General features: G+C 43.9%; 1 protein-coding gene across 4 annotated transcripts in view; it reads left to right on the top strand.

Annotated features, from left to right (window-relative positions):
• LOC144717872 (rho GTPase-activating protein 18-like) overlaps positions 1 to 23,104 on the top strand; it is a 44,160-nt gene that overhangs the window by 6,024 nt on the left and 15,032 nt on the right. The window contains exons 1-8 of one of the 4 annotated variants that reach the window (XM_078593616.1): positions 2,514 to 2,545; positions 5,243 to 5,592; positions 6,410 to 6,717; positions 7,922 to 8,030; positions 10,567 to 10,733; positions 11,582 to 11,753; positions 12,198 to 12,289; positions 13,680 to 13,757. In XM_078593616.1, the coding sequence (XP_078449742.1) occupies positions 5,442 to 5,592; positions 6,410 to 6,717; positions 7,922 to 8,030; positions 10,567 to 10,733; positions 11,582 to 11,753; positions 12,198 to 12,289; positions 13,680 to 13,757 (1,077 nt within the window). In that variant the 5' untranslated portion in view covers positions 2,514 to 2,545; positions 5,243 to 5,441. Of the gene's footprint in view, positions 1 to 2,513; positions 2,546 to 5,242; positions 5,593 to 6,409; positions 6,718 to 7,921; positions 8,031 to 10,566; positions 10,734 to 11,581; positions 11,754 to 12,197; positions 12,290 to 13,679; positions 13,758 to 23,104 lie in introns of those variants that run through there. The other 3 variants (XM_078593613.1, XM_078593615.1, XM_078593614.1) reach the window with 3 other exon arrangements.

The following is a 23,104-nucleotide window of genomic DNA, read 5'->3' on the forward strand; positions in this document are numbered from 1 at the left end:
GGAGACATTATTTGGGACGGATTTCTAAAAGGAAATTGCTTGGTCAGCGGCATGATAATGTTGCATTTGAAACCCAAATAACTTCCTCTATAAACACAACGGCCATTAGTAGCCTATCCAGCACTCCATCTTCAATTAGCTACGTGCACGAAAGATTGGCGAACAGGTTTGCCTAATTGTTCCAAGCCATTCCTAAGTAAGATCCCAGATCTTATGGATTTCACAGTTTTGTCGACCATTTTTTTTTTAAAAGCTAAAACAAGAGTGTATTTTAATAACAAACGCATGTGACCCATGCAGTAATAATACATTGCACAAAGCTGCGAGCATCCGACTTTGCAATTCAATTCTCAACAGGTAAACTCAAAATTCTGAAAAAGACAACTTTGCTTTGTTCTCATTCAGGCTCACCAGCACAAAACAAAAATGGCCGACCCTTTTCGTGAAAGTAAGAACAAAATAATAATTACACCCTGATTTATACCGCACAGAGCTAAGCAGAAAAACATGCAGGGGAGAGTGCATCGTGACCCACAAAGACTGCTTCGCTGTGAGAAAGCACCACAAATTGGGTAGGGGGGCCGGGGGCGGGGAGCTTTGGGGGGGGTGGTGTGTGTGGGGGGGGGGAGATGGTGGGCTGCAAGCAAGCCATACTAAGTTTATTGCTTCACTTTATGTGCTAAAGCTGGAAATCCTAGCCGAGACTAAAGCATGCATCATGCCATTGATGTCAAACTGCCGGGGTTCTGTAAAGCTCACAGCCATGTAAAGCAAAGGTTAGGGCTTTTGAACTCTATTGCCATAAAAATGGGGCACATGGGTGAATTCTCATGCCCCACATTGGATACATTAAATCCCACCCGAAGGCAAAAGCGGTGGGAGCGACTTTTGTTTGTTTACCCGTTTGTTTTGTTCACAGAGTGAGGAGAACTTCACGTCCAAACGTGCAATAGAATGCTAGAGTGAAGGGTAAGCTTGTTATCACTGCACCGTCTTAGGGCATTGCTAGATTACCACTTGAGGATGTATAAACATTCACAAAGCACACCGTTCACTTGTCTAAACGTATCCCGTGGAGCACAATCGAATGGATGTTGCCACCAATCCTGTATTATTACATTGAGTTTTCCTGCGGGTACAGTATTTCAAAGCACGGTTGAAGTATAAGCAGAAAATTAAATTAAAATCATTAATATTCCTTGGCCAATTCAATACTAGATGCAGCCCTCTATGCCGCGTAACCGAGGGGGGCATATTTGGGCACGCTGCTCAGTTTGGATCGGTAACATCGGCAGTATCGGTAACCGGTTATAATACAACTCTCCAGGAATCAAACTCATGTTGTCGGGCTTGCAGCGCATTGCACCAACCACTGAGCCTCTGCTCCTCCCCATTTGCTCAGCAATATCTGCCACCAAGTGCCTGCATAATGTGTAAACGATGCTTTGCAATGAATATTTCATATTTGTTTGTATGGATACTGCATTTTAAGTTCAAGCACGACTCTGTTTGCTAGGCATGCTTTAAAAAAACAGTCAACGGCGTAAAAGTTAAAATGAATCATTACGCATAAATTTAATCCCTATAAACTGCATGTCGCTTAATAATGAGCTACACAATTTTACTGCCTTTTGTCAATTGACGGTTGGATAAAGGCCCTTCCTTCTGTGCTGGCCATGCCGGATTGTTTGACGACACTTCGCCGTGCTGAGCAAGTACGAGTTGGTGCACAGGACCATTTAAAATATAACTTGCCCAATGATGTTAGAGCTCTGGCTGGGAATCGTGTTTGCTGGGTTGATAGCTTCTTCTTCATCTTTCGTGACTGCAGGAATTCATATTCTTTGGGTCTTTCGGTAAAGTCACGTAGATAGAAAAAAGAATAAAAAATGACATTTCGATCGCAACACAAGCAATCGTCATCAGGTGACGATTGCTTGCGTTGCGATCGAAACGTCGTGATATTTTTATTATTTTTTCTATCTACGTGGCTTTACCGACAGACCCAAATAATATTCTTCTTCATCGTCGTGTCTCCTGTCCATATTTTGCACAGGCCACCACTTATGGTGTTGGCATTACCGAATCTTGAGGAGTGCACTGTGGTGCTACAGGTCATCTCAGGAGATGATCCACGGTTTGAGTCTCCTGACAACCACATTGTTTGGTTGCACAGAAGCCCCATGATTTCATGAGAGTTGCATCTGCCGAAACCCACTCTCAGTCTGTTTAGGTTCCACCATGTGAGCCATTTGGAATTGGAGCCAGACGCGAGCTCCTCACTGGGGATGATTCCTCGCCATCTCCGTTGAGCAGTTTTGTCACGTGATTAGGTTCATAGCGCAGTGAGATAGCAACCACTGTGCCGCCCATTCCACACTCCAGTATTTACATAATATGTAAAGTAGGTCACATCCGAAATACAGTACAGCATGTGAATGTATGTTGAACTTCTTTCGCACTGTACGTAGGCAACCGTGCTAATCGTACAGCCTTTTGTCGACCCCCAGCTGGGTGAAGGCCTCTCTACACCACGCCAATCAAGGTGCATTGAGATGGACTGCATTGGAGGCATGGTTTCAATAAGAAATTATAATGAACCTATAACATAGGTTTTTGTTGCCAATGCAACGATCCATAATTGTTTTTCAGTTAGGCAGCGTGGTAAAGGGTTAATGAGAATAATGTTTGACCTAAAATTGCAATGTGGTCTCTTCCCAAAAAACTAATATGGGTCAGTGATAATAACAATAAAAATGTTGGCTTTATCATGAGATCTCAAAGTGGTTCACATCAATGGCAATGCGGGGGATGGGTGAGAAGGGTCTAAGCTTGAATAGGAATGGTTTTAGGTGTCACTTCGAAGTTTCAATTCAACTGGGCTCCCCCTGACAGCCTTCGGCAGAGTTCCACATTTCGGTCTGGAGTTGTGAAGGAGGTACCTCATGACTGGTTCGATGTCACTCAACACCGATGTCACATTCTAGATTTGAAGCTTTCGTGACTGCAAGGATTCATACTCTTAGTTCTTTCGGTAAAGTCACGTAGGTAAAAAATGAAATAAAAATTAATAAAAAATAAAAGAAAAAAAAAATCACGACGTTTCAGAGACAACACAAGTCTCCGTCATCAGGTGGGACCGTCACAGCCAGATTTGCTGCATCAAATGAGGCAGGGATTCCAAGATGCAAGTTCTTAAATACAAGTTAAGGGGGAGGAGAGGATGGGGGAGCTTATGAGAATGTGGTAGCCAATGAATGGAACGTATTGGGAGGGGGGGGAGCGGGGCTAAAAGAGGGCAACTCGTGGCCTCTTTTAGCCCCGCCCCCCCCTACCGATGTCACAGCCATAGCTGGAAATCTAAATTCAAGTCGCCCGGCTCACGGTGCATTGCACCAATCACTGCATCATCCACCAAACATCCTAATTATGCGATATTGAAACCACTAAATAATCAAATGACCAATTTTGCAATGTTTCAATACAATATATATCATAAAAAACAATATTGCAATGACAAAGCATGAATGCAATTCTGCAAAAAAGAGGTCCAATGTAGTTGCGTTGACCTGTTTCTAATTAGCCCGTTGCCATATAGTCGAACTCCCAACTGTGTCGAGTATCAACGTTAATGGGTGTCCGGATATGTCTCGGATTTGCCTGCGTGTCTTCACGATCCACTTTGCCTCGAGAGTGCAACCGTCGGAGGAATGTTCACACAATCGTAAATCATTGTCTGCAGTTCCTCCATCATAACGGTGCGTTCCTCCATTAGATCGTGCTTGATGGCCGTGCCGCTAAATGGCTTGTTACAAAGACCAACTGACGTCAAAGTAAAAGCAGTGGTAAACACATTCCTGCGGAGGGAGCTGGTAGGAACGTTGGGTTGCTCGGTCAATGGGCAGGTTCAACGGCGGCGTGGTGTATTCCGCAAATATGCCCGACTGTGAGGGCGGGCACAAGCCGGCGTGAGTAGGTTAAACGTTGAGTTTTATAAGGGCACCACGGGGTGACCAGCCCCTCCCCACCCAGCCCCATCCATCCCACCCCCCACCCAGCCCCACCCTCCCCACCCAGCCCCTCCCCACCCTCCCCACCCAGCCCCACCCTCCCTACCCAGCCCCTCCCCACCCTCCCCACCCAGCCCCTCCCTGCACGACGGACACAATAATCCCCTGTGGGCTTGTGTAACCAGGAGGTTTCTACCAGTATTATTATTTTATACGACCGTGCATTCCACAATCACGAGTTGCCCTTTTTTTAACTACGTTAATCGTCCTTTTGAACCGTCTTTTAGAATTTGAGCGTTACTCACATTTGACTCAGGTATCTGCTTTTGAAAACGCCAAAACAAATAGAAATGTATTTTTTTGTCAAAAGGGAGTGCTCATGATGGTGGCTGTTTGGAGCTGTGTATTTTGTTAAGATGTAATGTAAACTAATAAATAACTCGCCTTTTGTTTTTTCTTTGTTACAAATCTTCACCCAGGCACATCTGGATGAAATTAGATGATAAAACGAAAGAAATGGCAGTGCTTAGTTGCCTTTACTTCATGAGACAATATATTGAGACAATAAGAGAGTTTTGCAATAGAGAGCCGTGTTAATTACCAAGACCGACAAAAAATATTCACCAATGAATTGTACTTTATTTTACAATATTTATGAGTGGAAGAAAGTTATCAAGCGTGACATTGGCGACAACAGCCTACCAATCACCAACGCGTAACTGATGATGACTGAGATGAATTTAACCACTGTAGTCTGAATGAAGGTTCATATAAAATAATTACTGATTTCCCTAATCAGCTGACATGAATATACTGTGGGGGAGTGAATTGTGCACCTCTCACACAAGATTTAATAGCTCAACGTGTGCTAAACTTTTGACTGCTTTATTTAAACTATACTCTTTGGTTCTTTCGGTAAAGTCACGTAGATGAAAAATTTAAAAAATTATATAAATAATAAAATGAAAATAACTAAATTAAATCACGACTTTTCGGAGGCAACACAAGCTTCCGTCATCTACGTGACTTTACCGAAAGAACCAACGAGTATGGATCCTTGCAGTCACGAAAACTTCAAATCTGCTTTGTTCAACTTGATGCAGAGTGACTAAATGAGATCCACATATTTAGTACTAGCTAACATTCCACAGTTTGCTGTCGATGAGACTAAGACTGTGGCAAATATAAAAGAGGCTGGCTACATTAACACTGCAACTGTGCTACTCACCCAGGAAGAAGAGCAAGGCAGATGTTAGACCACCAGAGGATTCTTCACGGCAGAACTCTCTGGGATCTCTGCAAACATCACCCTCCCTGCCGGACACACCTCCTACCCCAACCGAGGCTTCCCCTAGATCTTCCAGCAGGACAAATGAGGCAGGCCACCCAGCAGTCGTCTCTTCCTCCTCGTCCTCCTCCTCCTCCCCTAAAATGGCCCGGTCGGCCAGTCAGGCACGAGCAACCAGGGTCACCCGTGGGTCAAACTCTGAGGATTCTACCATGGAGGACTTCTGGAGGGAGGTGGAACACATTGAGGGGTGTCAGAACCAGGAAGCAATTGTCATCGTGAGGACGCCAGAAGGTTAGTTATGCTGCTGCTTATGATTATAAGAACGAATTGAAAGTGTTTTTTTTTATTATGGGAATTTTTTGAATTACCATTGTATCATTAATTTTGAGGAAAGACATCTGTTGTGCGGATGTAAAAGAAATGGACTAAGATATTTTTTATGGGACAATGCATATACGTTTGCGTCTAAAATAACCGACATTGTCGCCGATCACAAATTGCAACTATGGGACAACGATTTACAACTAAGAGCAGACTAAGTGTTCGACTGCTTCAGCGACCAAATCACATCCACAGACCTAAGACTTGAGTTAAATCGTACGGCTCGCCATCAACTTGGACTAGGCCCATGACATTGACTCAAACCAAACAGAGCTCACTCGACTAATGCCGCTTTTAGTAATAGGTTTTTACCCTTTCAACTGGTACAAAAACTGACACCTTTATACAAGGCATCATGTTTGCAATAACCACAACACAAGCAGTCAAAATGCAAACAAAAAGAAACAACTCTGATGATGATAATGATATGCACTGTCCTTGAAGTTGATTGGTCCACACCCGAGATAGCTTTTCTTAGAGCCTAGTCTCGGGTGTGGACCAATCAACTTCAAGGACAGTGCATATCATTATCATCATCAGAGTTGTTTATTTTTGTTTGCATTTTGACTGCTTGTGTTGTGGTTATTGCAAACATGATGCCTTTTATAAAGGTGTCAGTTTATGTACCAGTTGAAAGGGTAAAAACCTATTACTATATTTTGCCACTGGTAAAGGAGGTCTCATAGTGTTAACGCCGCTTTGCGCGCCTCCCCCCCCCCCACTGCAGAGGGCGAGCTGGAAGCCGAGTGGCTCCACGCCGCGGGTCTCACCGTCCTGGTCTCCGAAGTCTCGGGCAGCCCGGCCCCGAGCTGCCGAACGAGCGGCCAGTCCACGCCGTCGCCGTCCTCGCCAGCGCCGTGCGCGAGCGAGGGTGGCGACGCGGACGGGCGCACGCTCTACTCCACGCTCACGCGGGCGCAGGCGGCGGCCGTGGCGCGCCGCCTCGACACGTACACGCAGACCGTGCGGCGGCGCCGGCACCGGCCCTCGGCACGCGACGTGCGAGACGTCTTCCCGGCGAGCGCTTGTGCCGAGGTGAGGTGCCGGTTCATTTGTAGCAGTGGCTGCCCAAAGGGTCCGGCGGAAAGCGGCGCTATTGAAAGGCGTTGATAGTTGTGGGTTAAATGTATTGTTTGAATGGAGGAAGGCTGTGAAAACTTGGGAGGGTTATTGCCAAGTTGAGCAGTGTGAGAAAATAAGTGTAAAAGGACCAAAGTGGTTTGAGCCAAAGTGTGGTGCTTGAGCGCAGTCGGTTTGGCAGATTGAGTTCCTCCGCGTGGTTGGAGGAATACGAGGAGAGACGTTCGTAACCATGGTGTGAAGTTCGTAACCATGGTGACAGAGATGCGACTGACCGCCAGTGAGCGAGCAGTGGAGCTTGCTTGCTTCGGTGGCATCTGTAGATGCGTCGTGATCTATCGACTCCCCCTCACAGTAATGCGATGAATTGTCGCGATAGGATTCGGAACTAGATTATAGTATCGTTTTCACCGGCTTGTTTGTGTTGTTCCTTTGTTGCTCTCTACCTTGTATGTGCAGTTTGTTTTGTTCATGCCATTGTCCTAAATGTACCATTGGTTTATAATTTGCATGAGGGGTAAACACCCAATTATGATACGAATTGCACGTTTTTATGAATGCAATAATTTAAAGCCATCTATCGGCACGTGGATTGGCAGCAGATTAGGCTTGTGTATATCACAGGCATCGCACACAACTCTCAAGCTGCCTTTCATTGTCTTCCACCTCCAGGAAGTGCATTGGTAGGTGCACTGCAGCACTGCCAATGTACTCGCCGAAAACATGTATTGGCCAAACATCTCGAGGCAGAATGCTTTTTGGGAAGAGTCTTGAGACCCATTGAGCCTTTTTAACCAAAATAATGACATCGTCATCCTCTGCTCACATACGGTACTTAGAGTGTATAGAAATATTGCTGTTGAAAACATTCTCATGGACAATGAAAATGATTTGCTTTTCATATACTGTAGTGTCCTCTACACCGGGGCGTCTCGGAGAGCATCACACCTCGTCCAAAACATTTGTCTAAAACATTGTCCCTGTGGGCGCAAGGTGGCCCAGACCCTGGCCTGAAAACGCGCACGAGTCTGCCAGAATGTGGCGGCCATTGCCCTCAGTCACTTGCAGGTCATTTCAAGTGTGTTATGTTATGCAGCACTTCCTCTAAACTCGCATGACCTTCCCGCGATGACCCTTCTCCCTGCGTGATCCCCAACAGCAGAGCCTTGACAATGGAACTTCTCGGCCACCCGAGGGCAACCAGTCAACAGAGCAGCCATCGGCAAACAGTACTCCTACAGCGGACAGCAAGACCACAGAGAAACAAAGTAACTCACTCCACAGCATTACACTATTTCAGCAGAAGGCAATTAATTATTCCACATATACATATCTCCAGGTTGCAAGCTACCAAAAACGGCAAGTGAGAAGAAAGTACGTTTTGACGTAAAGTTCCTCTGCATTCTTGGTTCTTTCGGTAAAGTCGCTTAGATAGAAAAGATAATAACACAATTAAATAAATACAAATTCAAAATTCTAATTATAAATTTAAAATAATGAAAGCAAAAAACCACGCCGCACAGCTTTGCTCACTTTGAAAGTCCTTATAAGCAGTGGCATTTGGAGGCTTTGCCCCCTCTTTTCTCTCCGCCTGATGAAGACCGCTTGTGTTGCGATCGAAACGTCCTGGGTTTTTTGCTTTTATTATGTTCAATGTATTTACATTTTTATTCATTTAATTTAATTGTATTCTTATTATTTTCTATCTAGGTGACTACCAAAAGAACCAAGAATATGAATTCTTGCAGTCACGGAAGTTTAAAGTCAAAATTTAGGTTCCTCTGTGTTTAACAAATTGCACCATTGATTCCATTTGGGTAGAAACATATTGGAGCTCATGAATATTTCAGTGGAGTTTTATATCGGTAATTTTTTTAGGTTAATTAGTAAACATTCAGTCCCTGGGAAGGAAAGGTTAGTTATAGTGGAAACGGAGTAGTTAGTCGGTTGTCTTGACAATGTGATACAAACGGTTATATACAGCTGTTGGTGTAATATAAAAATCGGTTAACTCCATGCATTTTCACACACACACATATCTTTGGTTCGAAGGTCTAAGGTCAACCAACTAATGGCTTTGTTATATGACCTTTTAAACAGCCTTTGTGGCTCTAATCATACCGCACATGTCAATATTTGTGTAGGGGCAGCTATCACTCGCACAGATGAGTAATCTACACGAAATGTAAATGATTACTTCACCCAGAAGGCTGCTCGGGTAGCATTTAAAATACAGAGAAGGGTTCTTTAAACATTGAAGTGGGTCTTGCAACTCTACTCACAACTCTACTCACTGATGTTCTTGACTCTCCCGCGATGTGGTCCTACAATCACATTCAAAATATATATCAAGTAAAACATTTTTTGGTGATTTCTTGCTCAAATGAGCATTGGGACACAGCTCATCCCCTATGTTTAGGTGGCTCAGCAGCAGTTGCTAACGCCTCACAATAAAAATTTTGGTTGGGGGTTGACTCATCCCATCATCCCCCCAGGGTCGATACAATTGGTACCACTTTGTGGGCAAGTCAACAGTGGTTTCCCAATGGATAGACCCGGCCCTGCCATAGATTTGTGAAATTGCCACCAATGGCTCAGGGATATAAATAGAAGATGAGCCCTGCCTCAATTTTCATTTGAGCAGGAAATCACTCTGATTTGACTCTTAACTTGAGATTACTTAAATTATATAATACAGCCTAGTTAGGATACTGGAGGCAGCACTGGTGCAATGGGTACGATGAAACCTAGCAAATTGAGTTAAATTTCATTGTAAAGTGATACATTGGACCAGTCCTGGGCCCATCCTCCACCGACCCACACTGACCCGCATGGTGAAGTATGGTCAAAGTAAACCCATGACTGACATGACATTGAGAGGCCTTCATCCAGCAGCGGATTGACAAAAGGATTCTATTCTATTGCGTGGAATGTATGTGAGCAGGATTTATATTTCGATTTAAAGCTTTCGTGACTGCAGGGATTCATCTTCTTGGTTCTTTCGGTAAAGTCACGTAGAAGGGAAATAATAAAATAATAAAAAGAAAACATAATAAAATAATTCTCACGACGTTTCGGCCACAAGGCAAGCAGCCATCCTCAGGTGAAGAACAGGTCTGTCGGAAAGACGCTGTCTTTCCGACAGACCTGTTGACAGACCTGTTCTTCACCTGAGGACGGCTGCTTGCGTTGTGGCTGAAATGTCGTGAGAATTATTTTATTATGTGAAATTTTTATTATTTTATTATTTCCCTTCTACGTGACTTTACCGAAGGAACCAAGAAGAGGATTTATATTATTTACCCAATCGGCAGGTCGTGTGTGGTGGGGTAAATTGTGAGTACTCCCTCCTCTGCCAAGATCTTATCTTATGTTCATATCGCGCCTTGATCCAAGGCGCTTTACAAGGCCTATGAGTGGTACAATGAGGGTAGCTAAACGTGGTATGGTGAATAAGGTTGGGGTATGGGGAGGGAGGTTAGTGGGTACGGGAATTACGGGGAATTTGCTAACATAGAAGAGTAGGCCAAATACCGTTTAGATGAATCCTTCTATAAGATGCCCTTCTGCCAGCACTCGTGTGAGGAAGTAATGGCAGGGCTGCCCCTTTATCTCTTATATGACCTGGTTATTGTTAGAGTGCATGCTAATGACTCGCACTCAAGCAAATTGTTTCCAGCCTGCACGGATTTTCCTGTTGCGATGGGTTTTCTCAACGTTTACAGACATGGTGTCGGATTTGAATTATACAATGCTGTAGATCGGCTTGAGCCTGCAGAGATGTTCTCTAATGACCCGTCCCAGATGGTGCCCTCTCCTCGGAGCCGTGCACTCTGTCGGCTCAGGAAGCAGCCGAGGTCGCTGACCTTCAATCAGATGTGCCGTATTCTGACCAGGCCGCCTGCGGCTGTCAGTCGTCAACCAGTGCAGAAGAGGGAAACGCCACATCCGTAAGTGGCCGGCAACACTCGGTACTTTGCACGAAACAAGGACACCGCAAACATTTGCCATTGTCGATTCGATTTTTCAGTCTCTTGTCGAGTCAGATGCGCGCTGTGTCCATTGTAACTCGCCTCTTGTTGTGTTATCGTTTGTAATTTGTATCCTGGTTATTTGTGTACATAGTACTGCATTGTTGAAAACATAGAAATAAAAAAACTATTAAAAAAATACATTCTGACATTTAAAGCATTTACCTAAAACATTATTTAATTACAATAATTTCAAACTATCGTTTTTTTATTTAATTTACATGTATCACTCGTGTTTGGGGATTGAGTAATGAAGGTTCTAATGAAAGAGATGTGGATGTGTAGGTGACACTATTAATCTCACATCAGTGAAACATATGGCACCGGCTTTGAAGGCTGCAGGGGGTTGCGGTTAAAATTCCGTTCCATGTCTCACAGAACACGCATTTCAGCATTGCGTGGCAAATAACACTGGCTCGCACACTTCCGATGTACTGCTCTCTGTCTCACTCACACACCAGCATGTGTCTTCCATTACATTGACAAAAAAACACTTTAAGCAGCAGATCCCAAAAAAATATGAATCCAGAAGAGCTTTGGTGGCTGAAATCTAATCATGGTAATGTGGGATGCGTGCCAGCTACAGCTTGCAGGCATTATGAATTTGGAAGCTCACCTCTGCATACCGACTTTACTATCACTTTGGTGAAGAATCCAGTTTTGTGGAGTTCACGGCCTGCTTCCTGTTTCAAGTGGTACAGCCCACTGTTTCTGGCGAGTTGGGCCATGTTTGAGTCTGTGTAACTGTCTATTTTTCTGTTGTTGCGGGGGGGGGGTTGGGGAGTCAGGCAGGAGCGCCGTGCTCTCAGCATCCGTGCCTCGGAACGACGCGGCTGGATGACCTCTCGGCTCAAGATATGAAAAAGATTCGCTTCCTGGCTCTCATCGAGCTCACGGCCCTCCTCGATGCGCTCACCATTGACCTCAAGCGATCCAAGGCCATCAGGACAAAGGTTAAAGGTCAGATGGGCACAGGATAAACATGACCAACATTTCTGGATAGAAAGCCTGGTCAAAGTAAATGCTGAATTGTCGAGACTGTGAAGAGGGAATGTGTCTACATTTGAAGGGGTAAAGATTGCCTTCAAACTTAATTGTATTCATCTTGGCAGCTGACAACACGAAAAGCGTACAGTGCCATAAACATTTTGATTAAATTTGGCTTGTGACAATTTGTTCAAATAAATACAATTTACATGAAACCAATATGCCCTGTCGACTTGCTGTTGGCAGCGATCAACTTAACAAGACCAAACTGGGAATACCGAATGGCACACAATATGGTTTATTGTGGTAATTAAATTCGTTTTATTTGGAGCCCAACAGTGATTTCACAAAACAAGACGGAGGACCGCCTTGTGTGTAAATGTGACGTTTTTTTTTGCGCGATGTCTTTTCTTCTAGAAAACGGTCTCTTTGGAGTTCCCCTTCCCGTGGTTCTGGAGCAGGACCAGAGGAAGTTCCCCGGCACGAGAGTACCCATCTTTCTCCACAAGGTCAGCCTAGCTCTTTAAAACGATACAAATAGGTAATTATTCATATTGCCAATTAAAAAGAAAACACTTTATCTGGAAACATTTAAAACATGTAATTATTCTCAACTCTTCTCTGTCTCTGGCCGCTCTATGCTACTGAACGTCTGTGACTACTGGACATCATAAATGCAGATTCTGATGTGCTCAGAAGAAGTGCCATTGACAAAAAATGTCACCCATTACATATTTTTCCTTCTAAGGCATTGTCATTGACGGACGTGTTGAGTGTATTTGTTTTGTTATTTGTGCACCGCTGCCAACGCAGTATCACCAAATAATTTGTTTCATTTCAAACAATGAGTGAATTGCACCCACTCCTACCACTGCTGTCGCAGTCTGGTGCACACCCCACTTTTTACATTCAGCTGATGAGGGGAAATATAAATCACACGTGAATCGGGAGGGAAAGGTGGGAAAGAAATACCTAGAACACAGAGAGAGTCTCGCCAGGATCATGGAAACTCCCACACTAACCTAGAATCCTGTACATCATTAATAAGACTCGTCATGAGATCATTACGGTGTATTTGGCAGATCTTGTAAAGTTTGGATTGGGATGATTTTTTTTGTGCATGGCTTATCCACTTGTTTCCTTTAAGTAGCTGGTTGGAATCTAGTCGTGTTTTAAAATTGCTAAGCATTATCGATGATAACTTACTCAATAAAAGCAAAGCATTTATCAACGGTGTGCTCTTTGCGGTGCCAAACTAAAACAAAACTGGATGGGGCATTACATCAATTCAGACATTCTTTTTAATTATCCCATAAGTCATGGAAACAAAATACTGCACCGAACCTGCAGGCGTGCTATGTAACCGTAGTGGAATTTAAAATTCCTCAATTCCTATAGGAACCAATACTGTAATGTGCATGCAGCAGCAAAACAAAAACGCCAAGCATAGTATTTATTCATAAGGGCAGGTCACGGGTGTACATACTTGTGCTTGAGGCGCTTTTATCGTTGCACGAGGCCCATTGTGTGAAATGCAATACAAAAGAGTGAGGTAAGGTGGTGGTTGTACAAGGGTCCCCCTTACCCACTCCCTTTCCCCATTACCCACCCCTCCGTGCTCCTCAAGTCTACGTTTTTTTTGTCAATGTCTGCAGGCTCCGCGGGTGTCCGCCATCTGGAAATTTTAAACACAGACCCCCCCCCCTCCTCCAACCCCCTGACTAAGAGTGCATGCCTCGCTGTGTGTGTGTAGTTTATCTTTGTCTTTGTGTAGTTTTACATTTATACAAGTGGCGCTTTTAACGGTGTAAATTATGTTGTACGAACAATGTTTATAGTAATGTTCTTGTTCTTCTGGCAACATGAGTAATATTTTATTATTGTGATTATTTTGTACAGCTTCTGTGCCACTTGGAAGAAACAAGTCTGAATGCTGAAGGAATACTCAGGGTCCCTGGTTCAGCGGCTCGCATTAAGGTAAGGGGACATTTTGTAAAAATGCAACGTTTAGCACAATGGTCTCGCAATCAGGAGGTTGCCGATTCGATTTGATCCGCTGGCTGAGCAGTTGCAGCAGTGGTCAAGTTTCTTAAATTCTCCTGCCTACGCCCAGCCAGCAGCAGTATAAATGGGTAATGCCACAGTCAGGCAAGTAAAATCAGCAGGCCACCTGCTGTGGAGTAAATTGTGGGCACTCTCACCTCTTCCAAAATATCTGGTCAGCGTGGAACAGTCGATCAAATACCCTTCATAGAGGTGCTCTCTAGACCTCGCTTTAGCGAGTGTCCTTCTGCCAACGGTGGCGTGAGCCAGTAATTGCAGGGCTCCGCCTTTGGCTACTTTTTTTCCCCAGTCAAAATTGCCTCCTTAGTATTTGAATAAGTTGAGTAATTTTCAATATTTAAAAAATGTTTTGCTCTTATTGCAACTGCTGCAATAGTATACTCTGATTTACGTGATTATTTTAGAGTAGCAACTCAAATGATAACATTTAGTAATTTGATGGAATCTGTCACGAGTAGCTTATTTTGACCAAATATGTTCAATTGACAGTAAATAAAGGATTTATGCATTTTTTATGGTCCTGAGTTAGGATACAATTTTTTAAATTCATTTATCTTTCCAAAACACGTTTCCACATTTATTTCAATACACGCCACTTTTTCAAACAAAAAGGGGAGTGGAAATGAGGATTACAACAGTGAAAATTATCTGATCTGTCTTCTGATGACTTCTCTGGCCCATCTATGTCACGTGAAGAAGGGCTATTGGCCAAAATGTCACCTTTTATATTCCTTGTAATTATAAGGCAGTTTTATTGATAATTGTGTGGAGTCATTCCTAATCCAGCCAAGTGGCCCTAGTGGCAGAGTTGGTTGGGCATTGACTCAGCCCATCATTCCTCTTGTGTTAATAAAATCGATACAACTTTGCAGGGAAGTAAACAGTGGTTAACCTATGGACAAACTCATCCATGCCATTGGCATGTGGAATTTCTACTGCTGTCTCAGGGCTGTAAATAGAAAATGAGCAATGCCTCAATGTTCATTGTAACAGGAAATCACTTTGACTTTATTGTTTTCGTGTGTTTTACTGCAACACACCAGCCAAAGGACTTTGTATTGAGTAATGGGCACTGACGAAGCCATATGACCGCACCAATCGTTCTGTCTGGTGTTTAATCCACGAGCAGCTACAGGATTTGGGCTGTCAGGGATTGGCGAAAGCGCTCGCCGCAAAGCTTCGCAGGCGGGGAAAAGCGGGCACGACAATACGTATAACGAACTCCAGCCGTGCGAGACCAAGCGACAGAATCCAATTTCAGAGGGCAGCAGGTGAATGAATTAGCAGAGTCCTCCCTCGCCTTGTTAATGTTCCGGTATATGACACTCGTGGGTGGGAGCGCCGTGTCAGTGATTTAAGATCCAGGCCTGTGCCACTGGTGGGCTCTCCACACAGCCCAGTGGCCCAGCGAAGAGGGTCAGCAATGAGATCAGATGCTTTTAAAGGAATCTAATCATTGGAAAAAAACACACGCGGGCTCTGCGCGCGCACACACGCGCATGCACGTACTCAGACGCAAATGCACACACTTTGGCATGTATTCAAAAAGCATATCCTGGCATTGGGGGTCAGGCTCGGGACGGAAACGCATGGGGAACCTTAATTTGCTAATGCTCATGGCTCCGTTTTCTAAGACACTATTTGTTTACAATTATACCAATCGCTATAGGAAAATTAGCACAGGCCAAAGCACCAAAGGCATGCTCCATCCATTGCAGTGAAACCACTCATCCCTTTCAGGCTCGATAGTTTCCAGTAGCCGTATATGAAAGGTCGCTCTGTTCCCCCCCCCCCCACTTTTTTGTTTCTAATACCTTGAACATAATATGAAACCTCCTACCAATTACTTTCATTACAGTAAAAAAAAATCGATGTGGGTGTGGTCAAAATAATTAGCATCCTCCATTGGAACCTCATTTGCCAGTAAAAAATAACAATTAGCGTCCTCTTTTTCTGACTAGAACAACACAGATTTAGTGCTGGGTATAACTTAGGACAGGGGTCGGCAACCTACGGCTCCGGAGCCGCATGCGGCTCTTTACGGGCTGCTTCTTGACAATATGTACGTATGTACAGTATGTACTCAGATGCATTGCGGCTCTTGAAATACTGAATTTTGTACCGAATTGGAAAGAAATGGCTCTTCTTGTTATTTTGGTTGCCGACCCCTGACTTAGGATAACAAAAAATCTATGTACAACTGAAAGATGGGGAAAATATTGTTAATATGTCGGTGATGGAAACCATAAAGCGCGTGCCCTGGTGCAGTTAGGTGCACAGATTTATTGGGAGGCGTACATTCACACATGGGCCACGCTATATAATGATATGATGCAGTGAAAGCTTTTATTGTGATGGAGGGGGAGGGTAACATCACGTGACTTCTAGACAGCGGTTTACTCTGCACCGTAGATGTGTTCCGCAGGATGAATGATGAGCAGCTTTCACTTTGTGCCCTTTTGACACGTGCCAATTAGGCACGCTGTCTAATGGAAAATACACATTTAAAATTCGTTATAGCCAGAACGTCACAAGCTTATTTTTGGAAGTCGATATCAATACAGTATATATATAAAATGACTAAACTGTAACGAAAAACCCCCAAAAGAAAATGAAATTTTGATTGAATGAGAAAACATTTCAATGAATATGCAAATTTTCCAGCTGCTAATATTCACGTTGAAAATGTGAAAAATCGCTCAAAGAAACACACAAGGATGGACACAAAACTTGGAATATCTCCAAGAGACAATGCGATATTCACACGGATTACGTAGAATACGTAGCCTTAGCATGCCTGGTATATATATGAGCATACTGTTTACCCAGGAGAGTGTTGCCAGGCTTTGTCTTCCTGCTTCGTGATGTTTAGCCAATTCCTTACAGTGTAGATTTGCACATTGGGAGGAAACAGGAATATCTGGAAAGAAAAAAAAACACCCACATTTTACCCACGGCAATAATCAGGTGCCTTATACACAAATCGCAATTTTCCTGCAAGTGGATCGCCAATGCAGGCACCATCGCTGTGTGATCCACCAACACGAGCTTGAATGTCAAAGCAACGTTGAACCCTGCTTAAACGGGGGGGGGGGGGGGGGGTGAGTCTGGTCTGTACTTGACACTTGGATGGGAGACTGCCAGGTCATAACCAATTGATTTAGGATTGGGGTTGGGGGAGGGGGTGCCGCAGAAATGGATTCATGAATCTGTCCGCACAGAGTGAAATGTTTCTGGATGCATGCGTGGGTTTTCTCTGGCTTTTTTGGTTCCATGTGCACACGGCAAGTTGTGCAACGTTCCTAAAGGACCCTGTCCGTACGCGTTCTCTGCAATATTAAAAATGTTCCGATTTAAAGCTTTCGTGACTGCAGGGATTCATCTTCTTGGTTCTTTTGTAGAAGGAAAATAATAAAATAATGAAAATAAAACATAATAAAATAATTCTCACGACGTTTCGGCCACAACGCAAGCAGCCGTCTTCAGGTGGAGAACAGGTCTGTCGAGAAGGCAGAGTCTGAAGTGCAGAGTCTGAAGTGCCTTCTCGACAGACCTGTTCTCCACCTGAAGACGGCTGCTTGCGTTGTGGCCGAAACGTCATGATAATTATTTTATTATGTTTTATTTGTATTATTTTATTATTTTCCTTCTACGTCACTTTACCGAAAGAACCAAGAAGATTAAAAATGTTGACTGTGTTTATGGTATTGCCGCTGAGCTCGCGCACCACGGAAATCTCCCTTTGTAAAATAGCCGAGAAACTGGCTGAATGGGATCGTCCACGCAACACGTAAACAAACTCACTTAAACTTGGCATTACACGTGGCAAAACACTCATTCATGAAATTGGCCAAACATGCCATTGCAATTCTAGATTTGAAGCTTTCGTGACTGCAATGATTCCTACTCTTAGTTATTTCGGTAAAGTCACGTAGGTAAAAAATGTGTATTTCATGTTTTACCTACGTGACTTTACCGAAAGAACTAGGAGTATGAATCCCATTGCAAGACCCTTCTTAAACGTTTCAAGGCCCAGGGTAAATGAGAAGCTCCACATTTATTCAAGCATCTAAGTTTATACCCTTAACCGACACTGACCGGTTTGGTGAAGTATGGTGAAACAATCCCCCCCCCCCCTAACTGGCACAGCATTGGAGAGGCCTTCATCCAGCAGTGAATTGACAGTAAGCTGTAAACTTCCGTCCTACGTATATTTTTATGCTATTTTACCATACAGGATTGTTAGTTCTCTTTTAACGTTTGGTTTTACACATAGGCGGAGTTTGACTCCTATATTTTGAGGAGGGCATGGGTTCGCTTTGCCCTTCGCATTAGGAATCGCGGGTGCATAGAATTAATGTATCTATTTTTTTAATCTTAATTGTAAGCTACTGAAAATAACTTAATAAAGGTGTTCAGTTTGGTTGGGGCGTTGCCCCCACCCCCAGCAAAAATTCGCCCATGGTTTTGCATAAACTTTGAATGCCACTTTGCTGTTTTCCATGTGAATTTAAACGTAATTTATCTTGAGGATTATAATCTAACGTTGCTTCGCCAGAATTACAAAGTGTAACGTGTGCCATTAAAAAATTCACACATTTGTGAAATATTGATACAAAAAGGCACACTTGTGAAGGGGCCCGCTCTTGAAATTCACGTGAAACGCAATTTTGATTTAATGTGGCTGAAAAATCTCGCTGTCGCTTGGAAACGGAGATTTATAAAAGTGAAGGCAAATTGGACAATCTCGTCGCTGAGACATGCTCTGGTTTATAGGCAATGACATCACACCATGTGCTTGCATGCAACGGGAAAAAAAAACTCGAGATGAGATGGGCCGATGTTGGTTTATTTATTTAGTTATTGCCTCTGAATTGTCATTCGCAAAAGGTAAGAATCGCGTGTTAGCTTTTTTGCCTTTTGACTGTAATCGCCAATTGACTAATTTTGTGGGCAAATTTTGAATTTGGAAAATTTGGACCCTGGATTGCCAAGCACATGGTGATGATCACGTTCGACTTGGTAGGCCTTGAGCAACACAGGCGAGTTCAAGAACCAGTGCAGTACAGTTCATTGTGCTCGTTGAAATGTCGAATGGAGCTTCATTGGCAGCAACATTGAATGGAACCAATGGAACTGCAGCTGCTGTGCTCTTTCATCTGGTCAGTTACGAACTGCCGCGAGCATTTGACACATTGCATCTGTCTGGTGGTGCAGGATGGCATGGTGGTGATTACCCTTTTGCTTCTATGCCATTGCAACTCTTGCTCAGTCCAGCTGCTGGTATGGTGATTACAGTGTGTGAGAAGTCCTACTGTTATGAAAAGTCAAACTGAAGCACGGCCATACAATCAGCATATTTATCCCGAGTGTTGTAAACGCCAGAGGCATGGAAATAACGAATGTGGGCTGGCGCCATAGACTCTCCTCGCTCGCATGAACTGCGTGATTCAAGAGTTTGTCTTCGGTGCTGGCTTGTGCCACACCAGTGCGGGCAAGGGCAGGTTTTCGCACACCTCCGATAAGCATGGTTGGCTACGTACAGTGCAAAAGAAGTTCAACATACATACAGTGCAAGTCTGTAATGGTCCACTCGTCTTGCAATTTGTATCAATTGTTACAGTTTGAGCTCGCGTTTTTGATGCTAGAAAAGATTCATTTTGTGGTCAACGTCCCACACCAGGTTCACCCAGCCAGAATCATAATTTGTATTTATCCTGGACCGCCATGCAGCCTGGCTGCCAGGCAACAAGGAGGGTTTCATTAATTTGGCAGCTCAGACTTGCGGAGACTGATTTTTTTTCTGAGCATCTTGAACATTTTCGGCGATTCATTTGTTGAACCGGAGCACACGAGACCCGCAATGGTCTGCCGCCCTTGTGTTGCAAGGGAATTGTCACGATTTTGGGAGGGGGGGGGGGTCACGGTTTGATTGATAAATCAAAAACATGATTACACGTACAAAGTTGTTATTGTGGTGAATGTTGTGCCTCTAGTGGCTGCAGGCGTTACGTGAACTAACTGCATAGAACGTATATATATGAGTTGAAATGATAGATTCTCTTCCACGTGTGGTTCACAGCATGATTTGTGATTGTGCGAATTAATTACTACATTGCATCGTTGCACCCCCCTCGTACGGGGGGCAATACATTTGTTTTACATTTTCTCACTCTTATTGTGCAGCGCTGCATCTCTTGATGAATCGGTGCACAGCAGTCAATTAAAAAATATGGCTGCAATCAAAACATCACCATTGTAGAAAATGGCCTGTCCACGACAGAGGCGTAGCGCAAGACTTTTCACGAGTCCAGCGCTCAGAGGTAGTGAGTGACCCAGGACACATGCCGCTTCGATGCATGTGCCACTTTCGGGAGCGGGGAAAATGACTCCCAGCCAACAGAATTGCAGTGAGTGACAAACACTTGGTGCGTTCCGCTGTTCCGCTTGCCTACTGTCCGGCATTAACTGTGACGAATGAATCATCCCAATAACCATATGCTCGCATGCCACAGTGCAAGGGAACTGCTGACAAAACAAGGATTCTGTGTTGAGTTCCGTTTCGCTTTGCCACTCATGAACGGGTCTGCATTGTATGTGCGCACGCACTTGTGTAGATACCGTGTTTGGTGTACTGTATACGTTTGCATGTGCTGCATACGTTTTATACATGCGTCACTGTTGATAATTGTTTTTTTACCCTTCTATCTGGCAACAAAACTGACACCTTTTTTACAAGGAGTCATGTTTGCATAGACCACAATACCTGCAGTCATAATGCAAACAAAAACATAACTCTGATAATGATATGCACTGTCCTTGAAGTTGAATGGTCCACACCCGAGACAGCTTTCCTTAGAGCCTAGGCTCACATGGGTTGGACGCCAAAAGGCGCACTGAGACTAGGCTCTAAGGAAAGCTGTCTCGGGTGTGGACCAATCAACTTCAAGGACAGTGCATAGAAGGGTAAAAAACCAATTATCATATTTTTTACTGGAAAATTAGGTTCCAATGATGCGTCACTGTTATTAACCTTAGCTACTTTATGTGCATAGGATATACCACGGGGGAGCTATGGTACAGTGGTGACACACAACACGCTATGAACCTAGTCATCCGAGTTCAATTCCCGGTCACGGCTAACATAAGTAACAAGAATACCCCAACCAGTCCGGGCCAACGCTCCTCTCCCCAAATTTGACAAGCGTGGAGAAGTGTTATGTAAATGCAAAAAGAGTAGAGGATCTGCGTGACCAACTCATGTCTGCCAAAAGAGATAAGCGCTCGCCCTTGCTCATCTGTGCATGGCGATGTTTTGAATATGCCATGTCATAATGGAATCTTGGTGAGTAATCACAGTCTACATATTACAGGGTTGCATTTTTGATATATCCCACCGTATTTAATTTGCACTTCATCCCATAATAACCTATGCATCATTTGCGTGTAGCAGCAGCAGCAGCAACGACAACAAAGCCACCAAAATGAACCCATTAACATTTCCATCGACAAGCAGGTAACACACACTATGCGCAGTTATGTATGCAATTGGTTCTGGTGATAGCATCATCTCGGCGTGTAAACATTAGCCCAAGAGTCACATTCCTCCGTCGGAACATTTACCCAAACATCCTTTAGCAGTGTTCTTGCACACTGTAAGCACAGCATCTATGCACCCATCACATGCACTGGCGACACCCTTGTGAGAATGTGAATACCATTGCCCCCTGATTTGACTTTGACTTAAGTTGAATACACACCAAGCATGATGGATTATGCATCTACCATTGGCGTCACATGTTTGGCAGGATAGGCCCTTTGAAGAGACCAACAACAACAAAAAATAACTCTAAAATGTCAATTCAACGGTGAGGAACTCTGTAGGATTAAATTCGTTCCGAAAGCCAGCCACTCACGTGTAGTTTTACTATGAACGAAAACACCGGTTAAAATGAATTGTAAAAAGATAGGGGTTAAAAGTGGCGGCCTTGCAATAACCTCCTCAAATCGCTGTTGGTATTTGGCCTACTGTTCCATGCTGTCTGAGCTGGGAGATCAAATCAAACTGGCGACCTTCAAATCAAACTTCCAGTGTGTGCACCACGCCAGCAATATTAAGTGCACTCCATAATACAGTTTTTTTTGGGTTAGATCGCGTAAATATGTGTCGTTTAACCCGCCGCCACCCGACACGGCCAATTAGTAAGGTTTGTCACGTAAACAGAACGTGCCAATTCGTTACTAGTACAGCACACCGGTGTGAGAGCAAAGCCACAACATTTACAATGTGAGTACGACGATTCGCCAGTAATTACAACTAGCTTCATCAGGCAACAGCCAGATAAACTATACTGTTGGAATATGTTTGTGGCCAGGTATTTCAGGAATGAAGTTTCAAATGTCTAGTTATATCTGAATCTGAATTTGCTATTTCTACACGGTGATAGGAACTCATAATTCATATGGGATTTAAAAAGAAAATGCAGGTGGCTGAATGGTAATGTATTCATTTGAAAATTTGACCCGTGGGGACATTGTAGTGGTCTGTGGGATTGAATTGTCCTCAGTGCAGTACACCTTCTTTCGTCAAGGTCAGATCATTTTAGAGTACCTCTCTCAACATTACTGCACTCTGATGAAAGCTGCTTTAGCCCCTTGGAAAATTCCAGCATGTCTCTTTACCTCCTGCCCTTCACATATTACTCAATCTAACACCTTCCATAGCACCCGTCTCTCGGGGGTAAGGATGTCATATTTTTTGGGAATCGCCTTTTTGCCTGTCCACGACGCCAAGGTTTACCAATGACTTTTACAATTGTGCTCGGACGAGTGAGGATTTGGAAAGATGGGAGATTTCTGCAACAAAACACACAAGCTGAATGTTATTCTTCAGCCCCTACGATTGCTACTTCAAGCAGATTCACAGGTACCCGCTGCTTCCTAATCCATGCCGTAAAACATCTCTTCCCTGCATTACTGGTTGCTATGACCACTATCTCGCGCAATGTGAATGCACCCACGGTAGTTATACGTATCATCAGCAGTTATGATACATGTTTCAGTGTAAATGCAGGTGCACGAAAGAATATAGAGAGCCTTGTTTGCGTCATTTATTTCATGCTTGGAACTCATTTTGTACCAAACAACGAGGCCGAAGAGATACAGGGTCCCGACTGACGTGGAGTGCAGTAACTCAGAGGTGAAACTGTTCTCGAGTTATATGGAAGCAGTCAAGCTGAGCTGAGCTGAGCCTCTCTGCG

The sequence above is a fragment of the Lampetra planeri genome, chromosome 4 (genome assembly GCF_965212315.1).
Source record: "Lampetra planeri chromosome 4, kcLamPlan1.2.h2, whole genome shotgun sequence".
Taxonomy (NCBI): Eukaryota; Metazoa; Chordata; class Hyperoartia; order Petromyzontiformes; family Petromyzontidae; genus Lampetra; species Lampetra planeri.